The sequence below is a fragment of the Pristiophorus japonicus genome, chromosome 19 (genome assembly GCF_044704955.1).
Source record: "Pristiophorus japonicus isolate sPriJap1 chromosome 19, sPriJap1.hap1, whole genome shotgun sequence".
Lineage (NCBI taxonomy): Eukaryota > Metazoa > Chordata > Chondrichthyes > Pristiophoridae > Pristiophorus > Pristiophorus japonicus.
Genome location: NC_091995.1, coordinates 90377320 through 90396213, shown reverse-complemented (window position 1 = coordinate 90396213; position 18894 = coordinate 90377320). Strand labels below are relative to the sequence as shown.

The 18894-nt window shown below is 52.3% G+C and overlaps 1 protein-coding gene across 1 annotated transcript in view; it reads left to right on the top strand.

Moving 5' to 3' along the window:
- LOC139230291 (SH3 and multiple ankyrin repeat domains protein 1-like) overlaps window positions 1-18894 on the top strand; it is a 323258-nt gene that overhangs the window by 247604 nt on the left and 56760 nt on the right. The window contains 3 exon segments of the mRNA XM_070862120.1: window positions 1650-1774; window positions 12515-12650; window positions 13787-13867. Of these exon segments, the coding sequence (XP_070718221.1) occupies window positions 1650-1774; window positions 12515-12650; window positions 13787-13867 (342 nt within the window).

The following is an 18894-nucleotide window of genomic DNA, read 5'->3' as shown; positions in this document are numbered from 1 at the left end:
TCCTTGGAGCCTTGAGTGCCAGTACCTCTCTCCCCTTCCACACCCCCCTCTTCCCCCCCGATCCCACCACTCTCCTGAAGCTTGGAAGTAACTTCTCTCGACCCTGCCTCGGTCTCTAAATTGTCAGACTGCTTGTCCGACATCCAGTACTTCCCAATTGAATATTGGGAAGACCGAAGACCGAAGCCCTCATCCATGTTTTTGTTATCTCTAGACTTGACTATTCCGACGCACTCCTGGCTGGCCTCCCACATTCTATCCTACGTAAACTAGAGGTGATCCAAAACTCGGCTGCCCTGTGTCCTAACTCGCACCAAGTCCCGCTCACCCATCACCCCCTGTGCTCACTGCCCCGTGTCCTAACTCGCACCAAGTCCCGCTCACCCATCACCCCCTGTGCTCACTGCCCCGTGTCCTAACTCGCACCAAGTCCCACTCACCCATCACCCCCTGTGCTCGCTGCCCCGTGTCCTAACTCAGACCGAGTCCCGCTCACCCATCACCCCCTGTGCTCGCTGCCCCGTGTCCTAACTCGCACCAAGTCCCGCTCACCCATCACCCCCTGTGCTCACTGCCCCGTGTCCTAACTCGCACCAAGTCCCGCTCACCCATCACCCCCTGTGCTCGCTGCCCCGTGTCCTAACTCGCACCAAGTCCCGCTCACCCATCACCCCCTGTGCTCGCTGCCCCGTGTCCTAACTCGGACCGAGTCCCGCTCACCCATCACCCCCTGTGCTCACTGCCCCGTGTCCTAACTCACACCGAGTCCTGCTCACCCATCACCCACTGTGCTCACTGCCCCGTGTCCTAACTCGCACCGAGTCCCGCTCACCCATCACCCCCTGTGCTCACTGCCCCGTGTCCTAACTCGCACCGAGTCCCGCTCACCTATCACCCCCTGTGCTCACTGCCCCGTGTCCTAACTCGCACCAAGTCCCGCTCACCCATCACCCCCTGTGCTCGCTGCCCCGTGTCCTAACTCGCACCGAGTCCCGCTCACCCATCACCCCCTGTGCTCGCTGCCCCGTGTCCTAACTCGCACCGAGTCCCGCTCACCCATCACCCCCTGTGCTCACTGCCTCGTGTCCTAACTCGCACCAAGTCCCGCTCACCCATCACCCCCTGTGTTCGCCAACCTACATTGGCTCCCGGTTAAGAAACGCCTCGATTTTAAAATTCTCATCCTTGTTTTCAAATCCCTCCATGGCCCACGCCCCCTCCCTATCTCTGTAATCTCCTCCAGCCCCACAACCCCCCGAATTGTCTGCGCTCCTCTAATTCTGCCCCTCTTGAGCATTCCGGATTACAATCGCTCCACCATCGGTGGCCGTGCCTTCTATTGCCTGGGTCCCCAAGCTCTGGAACTCCCTCCCTAAACCTCTCCGCTTCTCCACCTCTCTCTCCTCCTTCAAGACGCCTCTTAAAACCGACCTCTTTGACCAAGCTTTTGGTCGCCTGCCCTAATTTTTGCTTATGCGGCTCGGTGTGAAATTGTTTTTTAAACTCGTGACATTCCTGTTGAAGCGCCTCGGGACGTTTCACGAGGTGAAAGGCGCTATATAAATGCGAAGTGGTGTTGTTGTTGTTGTGATGGAGGTTTTTCCCCGCGGAACTTGACTTGATCGAGCTTGATGTGCGTGTGCTTGCAGCCCAGACGCCTATCGAGGAGTTCACACCAACTCCGGCCTTCCCGGCACTGCAGTACCTGGAGTCAGTGGACGAGGGAGGAGTGGCATGGCGAGCCGGACTTCGCATGGGGGACTTCCTGATTGAGGTTAGTGCTTGGACCTTTCCTCCCGCCAATCGCCTGTGGCTCGCTCGTCATTGGTTGTTGTCGTGAGTCGAGCTGCTACTGCAGCGATGCCCCGATACAGGTTGTAGGAGGGACCTGTAATGTATCTGCTTCCTGCCCGTTCTTTGCTTCAGAATTCATAGCAACACACATTGCTATTGTGAACTAGTTGGTTTGTTCGCAAACGTGCCGGTGCGGCAAGCAGTTAGGAAGGCAAATGGTACGTTGGCCTTCATTGCAAGAGGATTTGAGTACAGGAGCAAGGATGTCTTACTGCAGTTATACAGGGCCTTGGTGAGACCGCACCTGGAGTACTGTGCGCAGTTTTGGTCTCCTCACCTAAGAAAGGATATACTTGTCATAGAGGGAGTGCAGCGAAGGTTCACCAGACTGATTCCTGGGAGGGCAGGACTGTCGTATGAGGAGAGATTGGGTCGACTAGGCCTGTATTCACTAGAATGAGAGGGGATCTCATTGAAATGTATACAATTCTGACGGGGTTGGACAGACTGGATGCGGGGAGGATGTTTCCCCCGGGGCTGGGAAGTCTAGAACAAGGGGTCACACAGTCTCAGGATACGGGGTAGGAAATTTAGGAGCGAGATGAGGAGAAATGTTTTCACTCAGAGGGTGGTGAACCTGTGGAATTCTCTACCACAGAAGGCTGTGGAGGCCAAGTCACTGAATGTATTTAAGAGGGAGATAGATAGATTTCTAGACACAAAAGACATCAAGGGGTATGGGGAGAAAGCGGGAATATGGTGTTGAGATAGAGGATCAGCCATGATCATATTGAATGGCGGTGCAGACTTGAAGGGCCGAATGGCCTACTACTGCTCCTATTTTCGATGTTTCTATGTTTAACAATCACACCGCACATTACCAGTTCATCCACCAGGCTCACAACCACCTGCCTCATTGTGGATCCCCCGAACCCAACTGGCCGGGGTTTTACTGAGTCTTGTGAACATCACGTGACTGGCTAAGCCACTCCCAACTCAACCCCTACCAATGTCAGGATTTCAGAACATTTGTACTGATAAATAATCAATGAATTAATATGACAATAGGTACAGTGGCTGATTGCTCAATAATGAATCAGGATGTGTATTACAAGACGTTCAGGTATATATATTACAGGACTCATTCTTGGTTCCAGCCTTTAGGGGGCGAAATTTGGGCCCATTCTTTCTCTAGAGAATCGATTGTTTTTCTTTAAGAGGGGGATTCAAAAAAACCTCTGCCCTCAACTCCAAGCTAACAACCAGGTTTCAAAATGACACGCATTCTTTGTGGCTGTTTAATGTGCTACTATCCATGCCACCAAGCTCATGGTCTACAAGGCTGTGGTGATACCCGCCCTCCTGTATGGCTCAGAGACGTGGACCATGTACACAGTAGATACCTCAAGTCGCTGGAGAAATACCATCAACGATGTGTCTGCAAGATCCTGCAAATCCCCTGGGAGGACAGACGCACCAACATTAGCGTCCTCGCCCAGCATTGAAGCACTGACCACACTTGATCAGCTCCGCTGGGCAGGGCCACATTGTTCGCAGGCCAGACACGAGACTCCCAAAGCAAGCGCTCTACTCGGAACTCCTTCACGGCAAATGAGCCAAAGGTGGGCAGAGGAAACGTTACAAGGACACCCTCAAAGTCTCCCTGATAAAGTGCAACATCCCCACTGACACCTGGGAGTCCTTGGCCAAAGACCGCCCTGAGTGGAGGAAGTGCATCCGGGAGGGAGCTGAGCACCTCGAGTCTCATCACCGAGAGCATGCAGAAACCAAGCGCAGGCAGCGGAAGGAGCGTGCGGCAAACCAGTCCCACCCTCCCTTTCCCACAACGACTATCTGCCCCACCTGTGACAGGGACTGTGGCTCTCGTATTGGACTGTTCAGCCACCTAAGGACTCATTTTTAGAGTGGAAGCAAGTCTTCCTCAATTCCGAGGGACTGCCTATGATGATGATCCTTGAGTACGGTCGTACTCATGTTACCGGACAAGTAATACACAAGAATAACTCTCCTGTGAAACCTTGGGATGTTGTACGACTACAACAACAACAACCTGCCTTTGTATAGCGCCTTCAACGTTAGTGCAATTTCCCCAGTCGGTGCCGAGTCAGAGATACTCAGCCGGGACGCATTAGGGGAGGTCGCAGACGGTCTCGGCACCCTTCACTCGGGATTTGGCTTTGCTGCGATGTATTCCATGGCTGAATAGACCCATTGACGCTCAGCCGTCTAGGTTCACCGGGGGTGCGGGGGTGAATGTTGGCAGAGTGGTCGCCACTGGCATCTGTGAAAGCGTAGACCAGCGAGAGTCGGGCCGTCATTGGCAGAGGTGAAGAAAGAACGAACTTTCATTTCTATGGCGCCTTTCACGACCACTGGACGTCTCAAAGCGCTTTACAGCCAATGAAGTACTTTTGGAGTGTAGTCACTGTTGTAATGTTGGAAACACGGCAGCCAATTTACGCACAGCAAGCTCCCACACACAGCAACGTGATAATGACCAGATAATCTGTTTTTTTGTTATGTTGATTGAGGGATAAATATTGGCCCCAGCTCACCGGGGATAACTCCCCCTGCTCTTCTTTGAAATAGTGCCCACGGGATCTTTTACGTCCACCTGAGAGAGCAGACGAGGCCTCGGTTTAACGTCTCATCCGAAAGACGGCACCTCCAACAGTGTAGCACTCCCTCAGTACTGCCCCTCCGACAGCGTGGCGCTCCCTCAGCACTCCTCATCATTTTAGGCAGTCCCTCGGAATCGAGGAAGACTTGCTTCCACTCTCAATATAAGTCCTTAGATGACTCCAATACAAGAACCACAGTCCCAGTCACAGGTGGGACAGATACCACGACCAGGACAACATCCCCAGCATTGAAGCACTGACCACACTCGATCAGCTCCATTGGGCGGGGCCACATTGTCCGCAGGCCGGACACGAGACTCCCAAAGCAAGCGCTCTACTCGGACGTCCTCAGCACTGCACATGGGAGCGTCGGCCTAGATTTATGTGCTCAAGTCCCTGGAGTGGGGACTCGAACCCACAGCCTTCTGACTCAGAGGCGAGAGTGCCGGCCACTGAGCCACTGGCTAACACCGACGGCAGGATGGGTAATGGGGGAAGCGCTATCAACGAGAATGGGTCTTGGGTTTTCGAGCTTGCGTGCGGAGGAAGTGGATTGCGTCAGTCTGCAGTGCGGCTGATTCTCGGGTTGCAGCTGCGCGATGGGAGTGTCGGAAAGCTCTGGGCCTGTGCTCTCCTGTGCCTCAGCTCACTGTCCCCGCACCCACCCTGACACTGAGTAATGGCGCTCGCGATGGAACCCGATCTTGCTCCCGTCTCTAAACTGCACACGGCATATGGTTCCCATCAGGCTCTGTGAATGCTTGGCATAAAACATTCAGCTATTTTTGAACGACAGCTGCACAGAGGACACTCATCAAGAACGACTGCTTCAGTCTCCACTAGAACCCATCGAAGACATACAAGAACATAAGAAATAGGAGCAGGAGTCGGCCATTTGGCCCCTCGAGCCTGCTCCGCCATTCAATAAGGTCATGGCTGATCTGATCTTGGCCTCATCTCCACTTCCCCGCCCGCTCCCCATAACCCTTCACTCCCTTATCGTTCAAATATCTGTCCATCTTCACCTTAAATAGATTCAATGACCCAGTCTCCACAACTCTCTGGGGCAGAGAATTCCACATCTTTACAACCCTCCTCATCTCTGTCTTAAATGGGCGACCCCTTATTCTGAAACTATGCCCCCTAGTTCTAGATTCCCCCACAAGGGGAAGCATCCTCTCTGCATCCACCTTGTCAAGCCCCCTCAGAATCTTATACGTTTCAATAAGATCGCCTCTCATTCTTCTAAACTCCAATGAGTAGAGGCCCAACCTGCTCAACCTTCCTTCATAAGTCAACCCCTTCATCTCAGGAATCAACCCAGTGAACCTTCTCTGAACAGCCTCCAATGCAAGTATATCCCTCGTTAAATAAGGAGACCAGAACTGTATGCAGTACTCCAGGTGTTGAGGTGGAGGTGGATTTGTTCATTCCCTTTGCTTCCTGTTGTCTCCAGTTAGCCTTCGCTCAAGCCCTTCCCTCCTCTCCTGACCCTTGCTGGAGATTCGTTTCCACGGCAACCTTTGGGGCCCTTCACCCAGGTTACCAGTCTTGTCAAGTGCACGAGATAATTACAGATGAGGAAAGCCGTTCAGCCCATCTTAATTAATCCATGCCCAGAGATCCTAACATTCCCTCTGCCCCCCTCCATTACCACATCCAATGGGTTCATGAAAGAATCCAGGGATCTCACGTTCTACTCTCTGGAAAGTCCATCATGTTTTGCCTACTCTTCATGTGAAGAAGAATGTCCTTATATCAGTCCTGCATTTACCTTTTAGTAGTTTAGACCCGTGCCCTCCTCTCACAACTGCGTACAGTTCTGGTCGCCATATTATAAAAAGGATATAGAGCCACTGTGCTGGGAGTGTCAGCCTAGATTTATGTGTTCAACTTCCCGGAGTGGGACTCGAGCCCCCAACCTTCTGACTCGGAGGCGAGGTTGCTGCCCACTGAGCCACAGCTGACATAATATCAATACCTCACTTCATTCCTGCCTTATTAACCCTTTCAGTTCCAGAAATTCAAGTTCAATCACCGTCAAGGTCAAGATAAACAAAAGCCTGCCCAACCCTACAGTGACTTTCCATCACAGGGCCGCAAGCAAGGCCTTTAGCCCTTCGCATTATCCAACTACTTCTTAATTTAGTGTAAGAAAGAGTTGCATTTATATAGCACCTTTCACGACCACTGGAGGTCTCAAAGCGCTTCACAGCCAATGGAACACTTTTGGAGTGTAGTCACTGTTGCAATGTAGGAATCGCTGCAGCCAATTTGCGCACAGCAAGCTCCCACCAACAGCAGTGTGATAATGACCCAGGTTATCTGTTTTTTATTATGTTGATTGAGGGATAAATATTGGCCCCAGGACACCAGGGAGAACTCCCCTGCTCTTCTTTGAGATGGTGCCGTGGGATCTTTTACATCCACCTGCGAGAGCAGACGGGGGCCTCGGTTTAACGTCTCGTCCGAGAGACGACACCTCCAACAGTGCGGCAGTCCCTCAGCAGTGCACTGGGAGTGTCAGCCTGGATTTTTGTACTCAAGTCCCTGGAGTGGGACTTGAACCCACAACCTTCTGACTCAGAGGCGAGGGCGCTGCCCACTGAGCCACGGCAGACATGCTAAATTGTAGAGTGCTTCACCTCCACCACACTACCCGGGCGTGCATTCGATGTGGTGAGCACGCTGGAGGAACAGAACCTTCCTCACACACGTCTTAAACCTTTCACCAAACCTTTGACCAGTTTGAACCTGTGCTTTTCGGCCTTACTACAGATGGTCCTTGCATAAGAACATAAGAATTAGGAACAGGAGGAGGTCCTACAACCCCTCGAGCCTGCTCCGCCATTCAATGAGATCATGGCTGATCTTCGACCTCAACTCCACCTTCCCGCCCGATCCCCATATCCCTTTATTCCCCTCGACTCCAAAAATCTATCGATCTCAGCTTTGAATATACTCAACGACTGAGCCTCCACAGCCCTCTGAGGCAGAGAATTCCAAAGATTCACCACCCTCTGAGTAAAGAAGTTTCTCCTCATCTCAGTCCTAAATGGCCGACTCCTTATCCTGAGACTGTGACCCCTGGTTCTAGACTCCCCAGCCCAGGGGGAAACATCCTCCCTGCATCTACCCTGTCAAGCCCCCTCAGAATCTTGTATGTATTAATGAGATACATCTCACATTCTTCTAAACTCCAGAGAGTGAGGGCCAAATCTGCTCACTATAGACTATTGGACAAGTTCCTGCAGAAACCATCGTCTGCAAAATATTTACAACACAGAAACGGGCCATTCAGCCCAATAGGAACTGAACAGATGGATCTGTGCCCTCTGGTTCTTGACCCTTCCGCCAATGCGAGCAGTTTCTCTCTCTCTCTACTCTGTCCAGACCCCTCATGATTTTGAACACCTCGATCAAATCTCCTCTCAAATTTCTCTGCTCCAAGGAGAACAACCCCCCAGCTTCTCCAGTCTATCCAGGTCACTGAAGTCCCTCATCCCTGGAACCGTTCTCGTAAATCTCCCTCTGCGCCCTCTCTAAGGCCTTCACATCCTTCCTAAAGTGCGGTGCCCAGAATTGGACACGATACTCCAGTTGGAGCCTAGCCAGTGTTTCATACAGGTTCATCATAACTTCCTTGCTTTTGTACTCTATGCCTCTATTTATGAAGCCCAGTATCCTGTCAGCTTTTTTAACCGCTTTCTCAACCTGTGGCTACAAGAGCGGGTCGGAGGCTGGGTATTCTGTGGTGAGTGTCTCACCTCCTGACTCCCCAAAGCCTTTCCACCATCTACAAGGCACAAGTCAGGAGTGTGATGGAACACTCTCCACTTGCCTGGATGAGTGCAGCTCCAACAACACTCAAGAAGCTCGACACCATCCAGGACAAAGCAGCCCGCTTGATCGACACGCTACCCACCACCTTCAACACTCACTCCCTCCACCACCGGCGCCCCCTGGCTGCAGTGTGTACCATCTACAAGATGCACTGCAGCAACTCGCCAAGGCTTCTTCGGCAGCACCTCCCAAACCCGCGACCTCTACCCCCTAGAAGGACAAGGGCAGCAGGCGCACGGGAACACCACCACCTCCACGTTCCCCTCCCAGTCACACACCATCCTGACTCGGAAATATATCGGCCGTTCCTTCATCGTCGCTGGGTCACAATCCTGGAACTCCCTCCCTAACAGCACTGTGGGAGCACCTTCACCACACGGGACTGCAGCGGTTCAAGAAGGCGGCTCACCACCACCTTCTCAAGGGGCAATTAGGGATGGGCAATAAATGCCGGCCTTGCCAACGACGCCCGCATCCTGGGAACGAATAACGAAACAAATCCTGGAGGTTTGGCAACTCTACCATTGATAGAATCACAGGCACAGATGTACACACTTACACGGTATTCTCCCAGTCTCACGTGTACTCACAGGTACTTTACATACGTGCACATTTGGTCTCTCCCCCCCGCCCCCCCTTCATGTTCACTCTCTCGCACACTCGCATGCACATGCACACACATGCACAGGCACGTACATTCACTGGATACTTGCATGGGAGGCAGATCAGAGAAGGTTCACTCGGTTGATTCAAGAGATGAGGGGATTGACTTATGAGGAAAGGTTAAGTCGATTGAGCCTCTACTCATTGGAGTTCAGAAGAATGAGAGCTGATCTTATTGAAACTTATAAGATTATGAGGGGGCTCGACAAGGTGGATGCAGAGAAGATATTTCCACTCATAGGCGAAACTAAAACTAGGGGACATAGTCTTAGAATAAGGGGCCGCCCATTTAAAACTGAGATGAGGAGAAATTTCTTCTCTCAGAGGATTGTAAATCTGTGGAATTCTCTGCCCCAGAGAGCTGTGGAGGCTGGGTCATTGAATATATTTAAGGTGGAAATAGACAGATTTTTGAGTGATGAGGGAGAAAGCATTAAGGGGAGCGGGGGGAAGTGGAGCTGAGTCCATGATCAGATCAGCCATGATCGTATTAAATGGCGGAGCAGGCTCGAGGGGCCGAATGGCCGACTCCTGCTCCTATTTCTTATGTGCTACCCCAAGATCTGAACAACATTCGGACGTCATATCACTTGACTCCATTGCAAGGATGAGGCAAATCTCACTTCATTTCTCCACAGGACCTTGATGATGGGCAGACAGGTGACGGAGAGGCTGACGTGTGGGGCTGCACGGGGGAACAGTCGAGGAGATTAGTTTGGAACGCGAGCCAGTAAAGCTGGCCTTGCAATGCGTGAGAGCGTCGCCTCCCGGGGAATCAGTTCGACAAAAGCATTAGCTCCTGAGGCTGCTCCGTGAACGTTCAGCGCACGCTGGGAACAGGCTCAGGGAAATTACGACAGGGCTTTTGCTTTTAACTGTCTTCAACCCGGCGGGCCGCGGGATCTGACAGGTCTAACGCCTCGCAAAAAGGGAATTAAGTGCTGCGGCAAATTAAAAGGGGGCCGGTGGGGGGGGGGGTGGGAAAGAAGCAATAAATTCAACGTAGGGCATAATGAGCCACTTCGCCATTCCCATCGGGGACAAGAAACGTTGGGAAGAATATGCAATTCACCAGGCTTAAATCTGAACCATTCTCGGGGTGGGGGTGGCGGGGGGAGGGAGGGGGTGAAGTTGCTCTATTTTGCTCTTACCCCCCCCACTCCTCCAATTTGCATTTGAAGACAGAAAGACATTTTTCCAGCCCCTTTCACCGTCCCAAAGCGCTTCACAGCCAATCAAACACTTCCGAAGGGTCGTAATGTGGGAAACACAGCAGCCAATTTGCGCGCACAGCAAGCTCCCACAAACAACAATGCGATCATGCGCTTTATTTTGTATTGGTGAGAATGAACCGTGGGGAGGATTAATGTTAACCTTTTGAATGCCTGTGTGTTTTTGTTGTCTGGTCAATGCCCCGGGTGTTATGTATGCCCCTGTGACCAGGCTAGTGCATCATCACCCCCGGCAACCAAATTTGAATTTGAATTAAGTTTACTATCAAAAGTTTAATGTGTCGGTTTCAGTGCCTCCCTTTAATAAGGGGGCACTTGATTTATGCTTTCAACGTAAAATAGTTGTAGAGTTGTTGAGTGGGAGCGGCTTAGCCACCTGGGAGCTGTGAGTCTGTGGAGGAAGGAGCTGCGAGTGCTATCTACTTGCCGGCCTGCAACCAGAGAGACAGTGAGTCTCCGGGAGACAAAGAGGAGGCCGACTAAATCAACATCTTGAGAGAGAGGAGGAGAGGAAGAGCTATCGAGCTGTTGAGTTGGGAGTGGCTTAGTCAGTCACATGATGTTCACAAGACTCAATAAAACCCCAGCCAGTTGGGTTCGGGGGATCCACGATGGGGCAGGTGGTTGTGAGCCTGGTGGATGAACTGGTAACGTGTCGTGTGATTGTTCAACCTTTTGCTGATAAACCAACTAGTTCTCAATAGCAATGAGTTGCTATGAATTCTTAAGCAAAGAACCCATGAAGCAAAAACATTACCCTGCGGATGGGCGTGCATTACCATCATAGGCAGTCCCTCGAAATTGAGGAAGGCTTGCTTCCACTCTAAAAGTGAGTTCTCAGGTGGCTGTACAGTGTCCCAGGTGGGACAGACAGTGGTTGGAGGAAAGGGTGGGTGGGACTGGTTTGCCGCACGCTCCTTCCGCTGCCTGCGCTTGCTTTCCGCATGCACTGGTTGGCTTGTTGCCTGGTTGGGTGGCGAGGGTTAAGGGGAGAGCGCAGGGCCGAGCATGACCAATAGCATTGCTTTCACAACTTGTGGCTACAAGAGCGGATCAGGGGCTGGGTATTCTGCGGCGAGTGTCTCACCTCCTGACTCCCCAAAGCCTTTCCACAAGCTACAGGACACAAGTCAGGAGTGTGATGGAATGCTGTGCACTGGCCTAGTTTATGCAATCGCTGCTCATAATCTAACCCATCCCTCATTCAAGTGCAGACCCGTTGACTTGGCTCTGCCTGGCATTCGTTTCAAGCGACTACCTTTAATTGCGACGCCCCCTGTATGGAAACCTGTTGGCTGCGAGCTGCTGGGAGGTGCCTGTAATAGACCGCCACCTAGTGGACTACTGGTATAATAACAATAAAAGATCACGTGGCAAGGTCATGTGATCGCAGTTCTTTTTTGTAAAGAGGAGCAGGAGTCGGCCATACGGCCCCTCGAGCCTGCTCCGCCATTCAATAAGATCATGGCTGATCTGATCATGGACTCAGCTCCACTTCCCCGCCCGCTCCCCATAACCCCTTATCCCCTTATCATTTAAGAAACTGTCTATTTCTGTCTTAAATTTATTCAATGTCCCAGCTTCCCCAGCTCTCTGAGGCAGCGAATTCCACAGATTTACAACCCTCTGAGAGAAGAAATTTCTCCTCATCTCAGTTTTAAATGGGCGGCCCCTTATTCTAAGATCATGCCCTCTAGTTCTAGTCTCCCCCATCAGTGGAAACATCCTCTCTGCATCCACCTTGTCAAGCCCCCTCATAATCTTATACGTTTCGATAAGATCACCTCTCATTCTTCTGAATTCCAATGAGTAGAGGCCCAACCTACTCAACCTTTCCTTATAAGTCAATCCCCTCATCCCTGGAATCAACCGAGTGAACCTTCTCTGAACTGCCTCCAAAGCAAGTATATCCTTTCGTAAATATGGAAACCAAAACTGCACGCAGTACTCCAGGTGTGGCCTCACCAATACCTTGTATAGCTGCAGCAAGACTTCCCTGCTTTTATACTCCATCCCCTTTGCAATAAAGGCCAAGATACCCTTGGCCTTCCTGATCACTTGCTGTACCTGCACACTATCCTTTTGTTCTGTTGGGAGCCATCTTGCAGTGCGCGTGCGGTGTGTAGCCATGACTAAAGATATCACACAGTGCCAGCTCGAACCTCCTCCCCTCGACCGGACCACCATCTCACCATGGCGGTAGATTGGCGATTGTGCGTGCCGTGGGTTGGAGGTGGGGTGGGGGGGGGGGGTAGGGTAGGGGAGGGGAGGGGGGGGTTACGCTTTTCTGGTCCAGGCGCCCACCCTGCGCTCAGTGCCCATGTCTGTCTTTGCTTTCAGGTGAACGGGCAAAACGTGGTGAAGGTGGGGCATCGGCAGGTGGTGAACATGATCCGGCAGGGCGGCAACAACCTCATGCTCAAGGTCGTCATGGTAACCCGCAACCCCGACATGGAGGAGGCTTCCAGAAAGAAAGGTAGGACGTGGTGGGCCCCTCAGAGACAGGCGCTTTGCGAGAATTCTTCTGCCCTTTTCCCCTCCCCTCCCCCCCCCCCCCACCCCCTCCCCAAACTCCCCATCCCCCACCAATGGCTCACAATGTGCCACATACACCAGGGCCATCCCAGCTCCGATCCCCGGTCTTGTGCGGACTTATCTCCTTCCCGACTCCTGGCGGGGGACAGAGGTTGAGGTGTGGCAAAGTCAGCCAGAGCTCCTTCCCTGACCCGATCACTAGCCGCCGACACCCACCCCCCCCTCTTCCACCACCCCCCGCTGGAAAAGTGCAACGCGTGATCGCGCGAGTGATGAGGCTCGTTCGCGCCGCCTTCCACAGGCGAATAGCCAACCCACTGCCCCGGGCTCCCACGTGAAGGATGGCCATCTACGGGCCGCTTGATGCCCCCAGCGGTCTACCTTCAGGGCAAAACAATCTCTTGGCAAGTGGATCGTAGCACATCCTGAGGCATTGCACCGCACTTGACAACCCAGGTTTCATCATATGACCTCCCGCCCCCCCCGCACTCACGCCATTGGTCCATCCTCCCGGCGCCCCGCCTTCCCCCGGCCAATCAGAACGTGAATAGACTTGTGCTCACCCAATTGGGCGGTTCTTCACCGCCAGCTTTTATTCCCCTTACTCTGATATTTTTATGACGAGTTAACGAAAAGTGTTAAAGAAGAATTTTCTTTCATTTAAATTTTCGTGAAGCTCCAGGAATTTTTCTCTTGGGGTTTTCGCTCGCACTGATAGGTTGGAGGTCGGTCTTTGATCCCTGGGGACTCCCGGAAGATTGACAACCCTGTTTTACTGTGCTGTTTGCTTCCCAATGTTTGGCTGGCCCGATGTCGCTCAGTTTCTCGGCCTCTGGGAACAGCGGCCGAGATCATTGCGATCGGGTGAAATCTTTTCCGGAGTGATTATTTGCCACGACTTTCTTGTGTCCTTCTGCGCGTGCGCGTTGGCCTCCGCCCCCTTTCGGCGCATGCGTGCTCGATCCAGTCGCGCATGCGCAGTGCGACCAATCAGCAATCGGGCCGCGTGAGCACGGGGGAGCCAATCGGAGCATGTTGCTGTGGCAAATAAACGCGTCCAATCTTTTTTTATTGCAGTCACGACGCAGACCAAACGCCTGACTCCGCCCGCCATCGCCCTCCGCTCAAAATCCATGACCTCTGAACTCGAGGACCTGGGTAAGCACTGCTAAGAAATGACCGTATTGTGACGCGGAAACTGCGAGAGTTTCTCGGTTTTACAATTATGCCACCAATGGTGGTCATCCTGGAAAAGCTGATCACCTCCCCCCCCCCCCGCTCCCCCCCCCCCCCCGGCCCCCCTGAGTGAAAACAAAATGGTTGAAAGATTTTCCCCTTCTCCACCTGACGTGTGCGCGCAACCACATTGACTGAGGATTCAGTTGACGCTGACAAACTTGATGGCTTTGAATTTGCAGGGCTACAGGGGAAAGGGCAAAGGGCAAAGGGCGCAGTGGGGTAGGGGCTGGGATTAGCTGAAGAGCTTTTGCAGAGATCCGGCACGTGCTCTCTCTTTAAAAAAAAAAATGTGTTCACGGGATGTTGGCATCGCTGGCAAGGTCAGCATTTATTGCCCATTACGGGCTCGGGCAAAATCGAACCCTAAGAGTGTCCCGCTGGGCCATTTCGATGGACAGTTAAGAGTCAACCACATTGCTGTGGGTCTGGAGTCACATATCGGCCAGACCGGGTAAGGGCGGCAGATTTCCTTCCCTAAAGGGACATTAATGAACCCGATGGGTTTTAACGACAATCCAGTAGTTTCATGGTCACCACGACTGATACTAGCTTTTTATTCCGGCTTTATTTTATTAACTGAATTAAACTGGTGGGATTTGAGCTCGCGTCTCTGGATCGTTAGTCCTGGCCTCTGGGTTGTTAGTCCAGTAACATAACCACTACGCTACTGTACCCCGTAAATTGTACAAACAAACGGCGGCCATCGTGAAAACGCAGCCCCCCTTCAGTAAAAACAAAATGGCTGAACGAATTTCCCCTCCCCCACCTCCCCCCCCCGCCCCTCCCCTCACGTGCGCGCAACCACATTGACTGAGGATTCAGTTGACGCTTCTAAACTTCTTGGCTCTGAACTTGCCGGGCTACGGGGAAAGGGCGGGGGGAGTGGGACTGGCTGAGGTGCTCCTTGCCGAGAGCCGGCAGGGGCTCGATGGGCCGAATGGCCGCCTTCTGTGCTGTAACCGTTCTATGATTCCATGAAATGACCCTGACGTACAAACGCCTAACGAACTTGCCTGAAGTCGCTCCCTCTCGTCACAAGGCGAAGATTAACCCCTTTATTTATGTTACAACCCACGCGCATCACTTCCGGGCTCTTGACCAAGAGCTCCGATGGTTTCTGACATTGCGTGAAGCTCTCAGTTATAAATGCCACCGTGCAGTCACTCCCTTGGGTACCTCGCGTTCTGGTGTGAAGCTCGCAATCTGCAGTGTGGCAGTGTGCGCGTGGCGAGTCCAACAACAGGCCAGTTTGTAACTTAACTGTGAGCAGGAAAGTGTGACGGGGGAAACTGCTCGAGGCATGGAGTGTGACAATTGCTGTAGGTTCATATAATACGCAAGACTTTTAATACATTTTTTCAGATGTAGGTATTAGCGAGTCACCTGAGCTGTTGCTGCTCAGAGAACGTGTTGTTTTAGAAGGACAGGGGCACGTAGGTGTGTGTCCCTTTAAGGGAAGAAAGACTTGCATTTATATAGCACCTTTCACAACCACCGGAGGTCTCCAAACGCTTTACAGCCAATTAAGTACTTTTGGAGTGTAGTCACTGTTGTAATATAGGAAACGCAGCAGCTAATTTGCGCACAGCAAGCTCCCACAAACAGCAATGTGATAATGACCAGATAATCTGATGTTGATAGTGGCCAGATCACCGGGGTTAACTCCCCGGAGATGAGGAGGAATTTCTTCACTCGGAGGGTGGTGAACCTTTGGGATTCTCTGCCCCAGAGGGTTGTGGAGGCTCAGTCTCTGAGTATATTCAAGGCTGGGATCGATAGATTTTTGGAGTCGAGGGAAGATCGAGGGATTTTGGGGATCGGGCGGAAAAGTGGAGTTGAGGTCGAAGATCAGCCATGATCTCATTGAATGGCGGAGCAGGCTCGAGGGGCCGAATGGCCGACTCCTGCTCCTAATTCTTATGTTCTTATGTCGACGACACATTTTCCTGAAGGTGTTGCGTCTTTAAAGAGGTGGAACGTGGAGGTAGTGGTGTTCCCATGCGCCTGCTGCCCTTGTCCTTCTAGGTGGTAGAGGTCGCGGGTTTGGGAGGTGCTGCCGAAGAAGCCTTGGCGAGTTGCTGCAGTGCATCTTGTAGATGGTGCACACTGCAGCCAGGGGGCGCCGGTGGTGGAGGGAGTGAGTGTTGAAGGTGGTGGATGGGGTGTCGATCAAGCGGGCTGCTTTGTCCTGGATGGTGTCGAGCTTCTTGAGTGTTGTTGGAGCTGCAGCTCATCCAGGTCTCTCAGCACTGAGAGATCGTAGCGGAGGTGCGGCAAATGAGGGTACGGGGCCCAGAGAGCTGAGGACCCAGAGGCAGCACGGGCCCAGCCCACACTGCGATATGTGTGCGCACTAGGTCCGTGCAGCAGAGCTGGTCATGTATTCAGCTATCATTGTAACCCATGTATAAGCTGACCTAAGTTGTACACCTTGAGAACATTGACCACAAGGGGGTGAACTTGTGGGAGACACTCCTAACCTGGACTTTCAGGTATAAAAGGGGAAGCTCCACCCACCTTCATCACTTGAGGTCTTGGTAATAAAAGTAACTGGTCACAGAGTGACCTTCTCTCAAGTATGGGCCTCGTGTGCATTTATACTGTATAGTAAGGGCATATCATTGGCATCAAGAAACTGGGATTTAAACCACGCGAGCATGGCCACTAGCAGCACAGAAGAGAGATACTGTGTTGGTGATGATTCGGACGACTTTATTGAGAGACTACAGCAAAGTTTTGTCACTAAGGAATGGTTGGGGCAGGATTCGGCCGACAAACGCAGCGCTCATCTCCTGGCGGTTTGTGGATCCAGAACGTACTCCCTGATGAAGGACCTTCTAGCGCCAGAGAAGCCGGCGGACAAGACGTTTGAAGAGCTCAGTAAGTTGATCGGGGAATACTTTAAACCGGCAAGCAGCATGCACATGGCGAGACACCGGTTTTACACGCACCGGCGGCGAGAAGGGCAAAGCGTTCCAGACTTCGTGGCAGACCTCCGCCGACTGGCGAGCCTATGTAAGTTCCCAGATGCATGCAGAGCGGAGATGCTGCGAGACTTTTTTATTGAGGGCATCAGGCACGCTGGGTTTTCAGGAAACTGATTGAGACAAAGACTTGACCTTGAAAGCGGCGGCTCTGATAGCCCAGACACTTATCTCAGGGGAGGAAAAGACCAGAATGATGTATGACAAAAATCTTGGCTCAAATGCGGCAAACGACCAGGGAGTCAACATTGTTAACGCGGCACACAGTTCTCTAGGCAGACAAGGACAATCGGACATGCCCCAGCATGTAGTCGATCCCAAAGGGGGAATTCAACAGAGACAATGGCTAGCTGAACGGCGATTCATGCCATCACAAGGGACAATGCGGCCAGTAATGGGGCCATCAATACCTGTTAATGGTGCGCTTAAGGACAGTTACACAGACAGTCAGAGACGATCGACTGGTAATGGACCTTTTGTTTCCAACAATGGGGCCTCCAGCTCATGCTGGAGGTGTGGAGGCAAACACCCAGCCAGAGCTTGCAGCTATCAGCAATATACCTGCAGAAACTGCAACGTCAGCGGTCACTTGGCGCGTATGTGCAGGAAGCCTGCAGCCAGGTTGATGTACGAGGAGGGCGGGCCCGATGTAAGCCCTACGAGGCCAAATGAATACTGGGGGAAATCGCTGGAAGCTGAAGTTCAGCGAGTTCATGTGGAGCACATATACAGTTCATACACCAGGACGCCACCGATAATGATGAAAGTGCTTCTCAATGGCATCCCAGTATTAATGGAGCTGGACACGGGGGCCAGCCAGTCCTTGATGAGTAACAAACAGTTTGAAAGGTTGAGGGTGTCCAAGGCCAGGAGGCCAAAATTATTGCCGATTGATGCACAGCTACGGACATATACAAAGGAGATCATTCTGGTGCTAGGCAGCGCCACAGTAGTCGTGACCCACAAAGATTAGGAGAACAGGTTGCCACTCTGGATTGTCCCGGGGGATGGTCCCGCACTACTGGGGAGGAGTTGGCTCGCTGTCATGAACTGGAAATGGGGCGATGTCAATGCAATTTCTTCTGTGGAGCGAGTATCATGCTCACAGGTCCTGGACAAATTTGACTCATTATTTCAACCCGGCATCGGCACTTTCATGGGGACCAAGATAGTGATTCACATAAACCCGGACGCCAGGCCAGTACACCACAAGGCCAGAGCAGTGCCGTACGTGATGCGAGAAAAGATAAAATGCGAATAGGACCGCCTGCTAAGGGAAGGCATCATCTCGCCAGTCGAATTCAGTGACTGGGCGAGCCCGATCGTGCCGGTGCTCAAGGCGGATGGGTCGGTCAGGATATGTGGTGATTACAAGGCCATCGTCAATCGGGTGTCACTCCAAGACCAGTACCCGCTACCGAGAGCAGAGGACCTCTTTGCGACGCTATCCGGTGGCAAACTTTTTAAAAAATTGGACCTAACCTCAGCTTACATGACCCAGGAGCTGGCGAGTGAGTCGAAGAAGCTGACCACCATCACGACACACAAGGGGTTGTTTGAGTACAACAGATGTCCGTTCGGGATTCGCTCGGCCGCCGCGATCTTCCAACGAAATATGGAAAGCCTCCTCAAGTCGATTCCAGGGACGGTGGTTTTTCAAGACGACATCCTCATCACGGGTCGCGATACTGAAGAACACCTCCACAACCTGGAGGAGGTGCTACGCAGACTGGACTGGGTAGGGCTGCGACTGAAAAAGGCGAAGTGCGTCCTCCTAGCTCCAGAGGTAGAATTCCTGGGGATGAGGGTAGCAGCAGACAGGATCAGACCTACTGCGTCCAAAACGGAAGCGATCCAGAGAGCACCCAGGCCCCGTGACACGATGGAGCTGCGTTCGTTCCTGGGGCTCCTGAACTATTTTGGTAACTTTCTTCCCAAATTGAGCACGCTGTTAGAGCCACT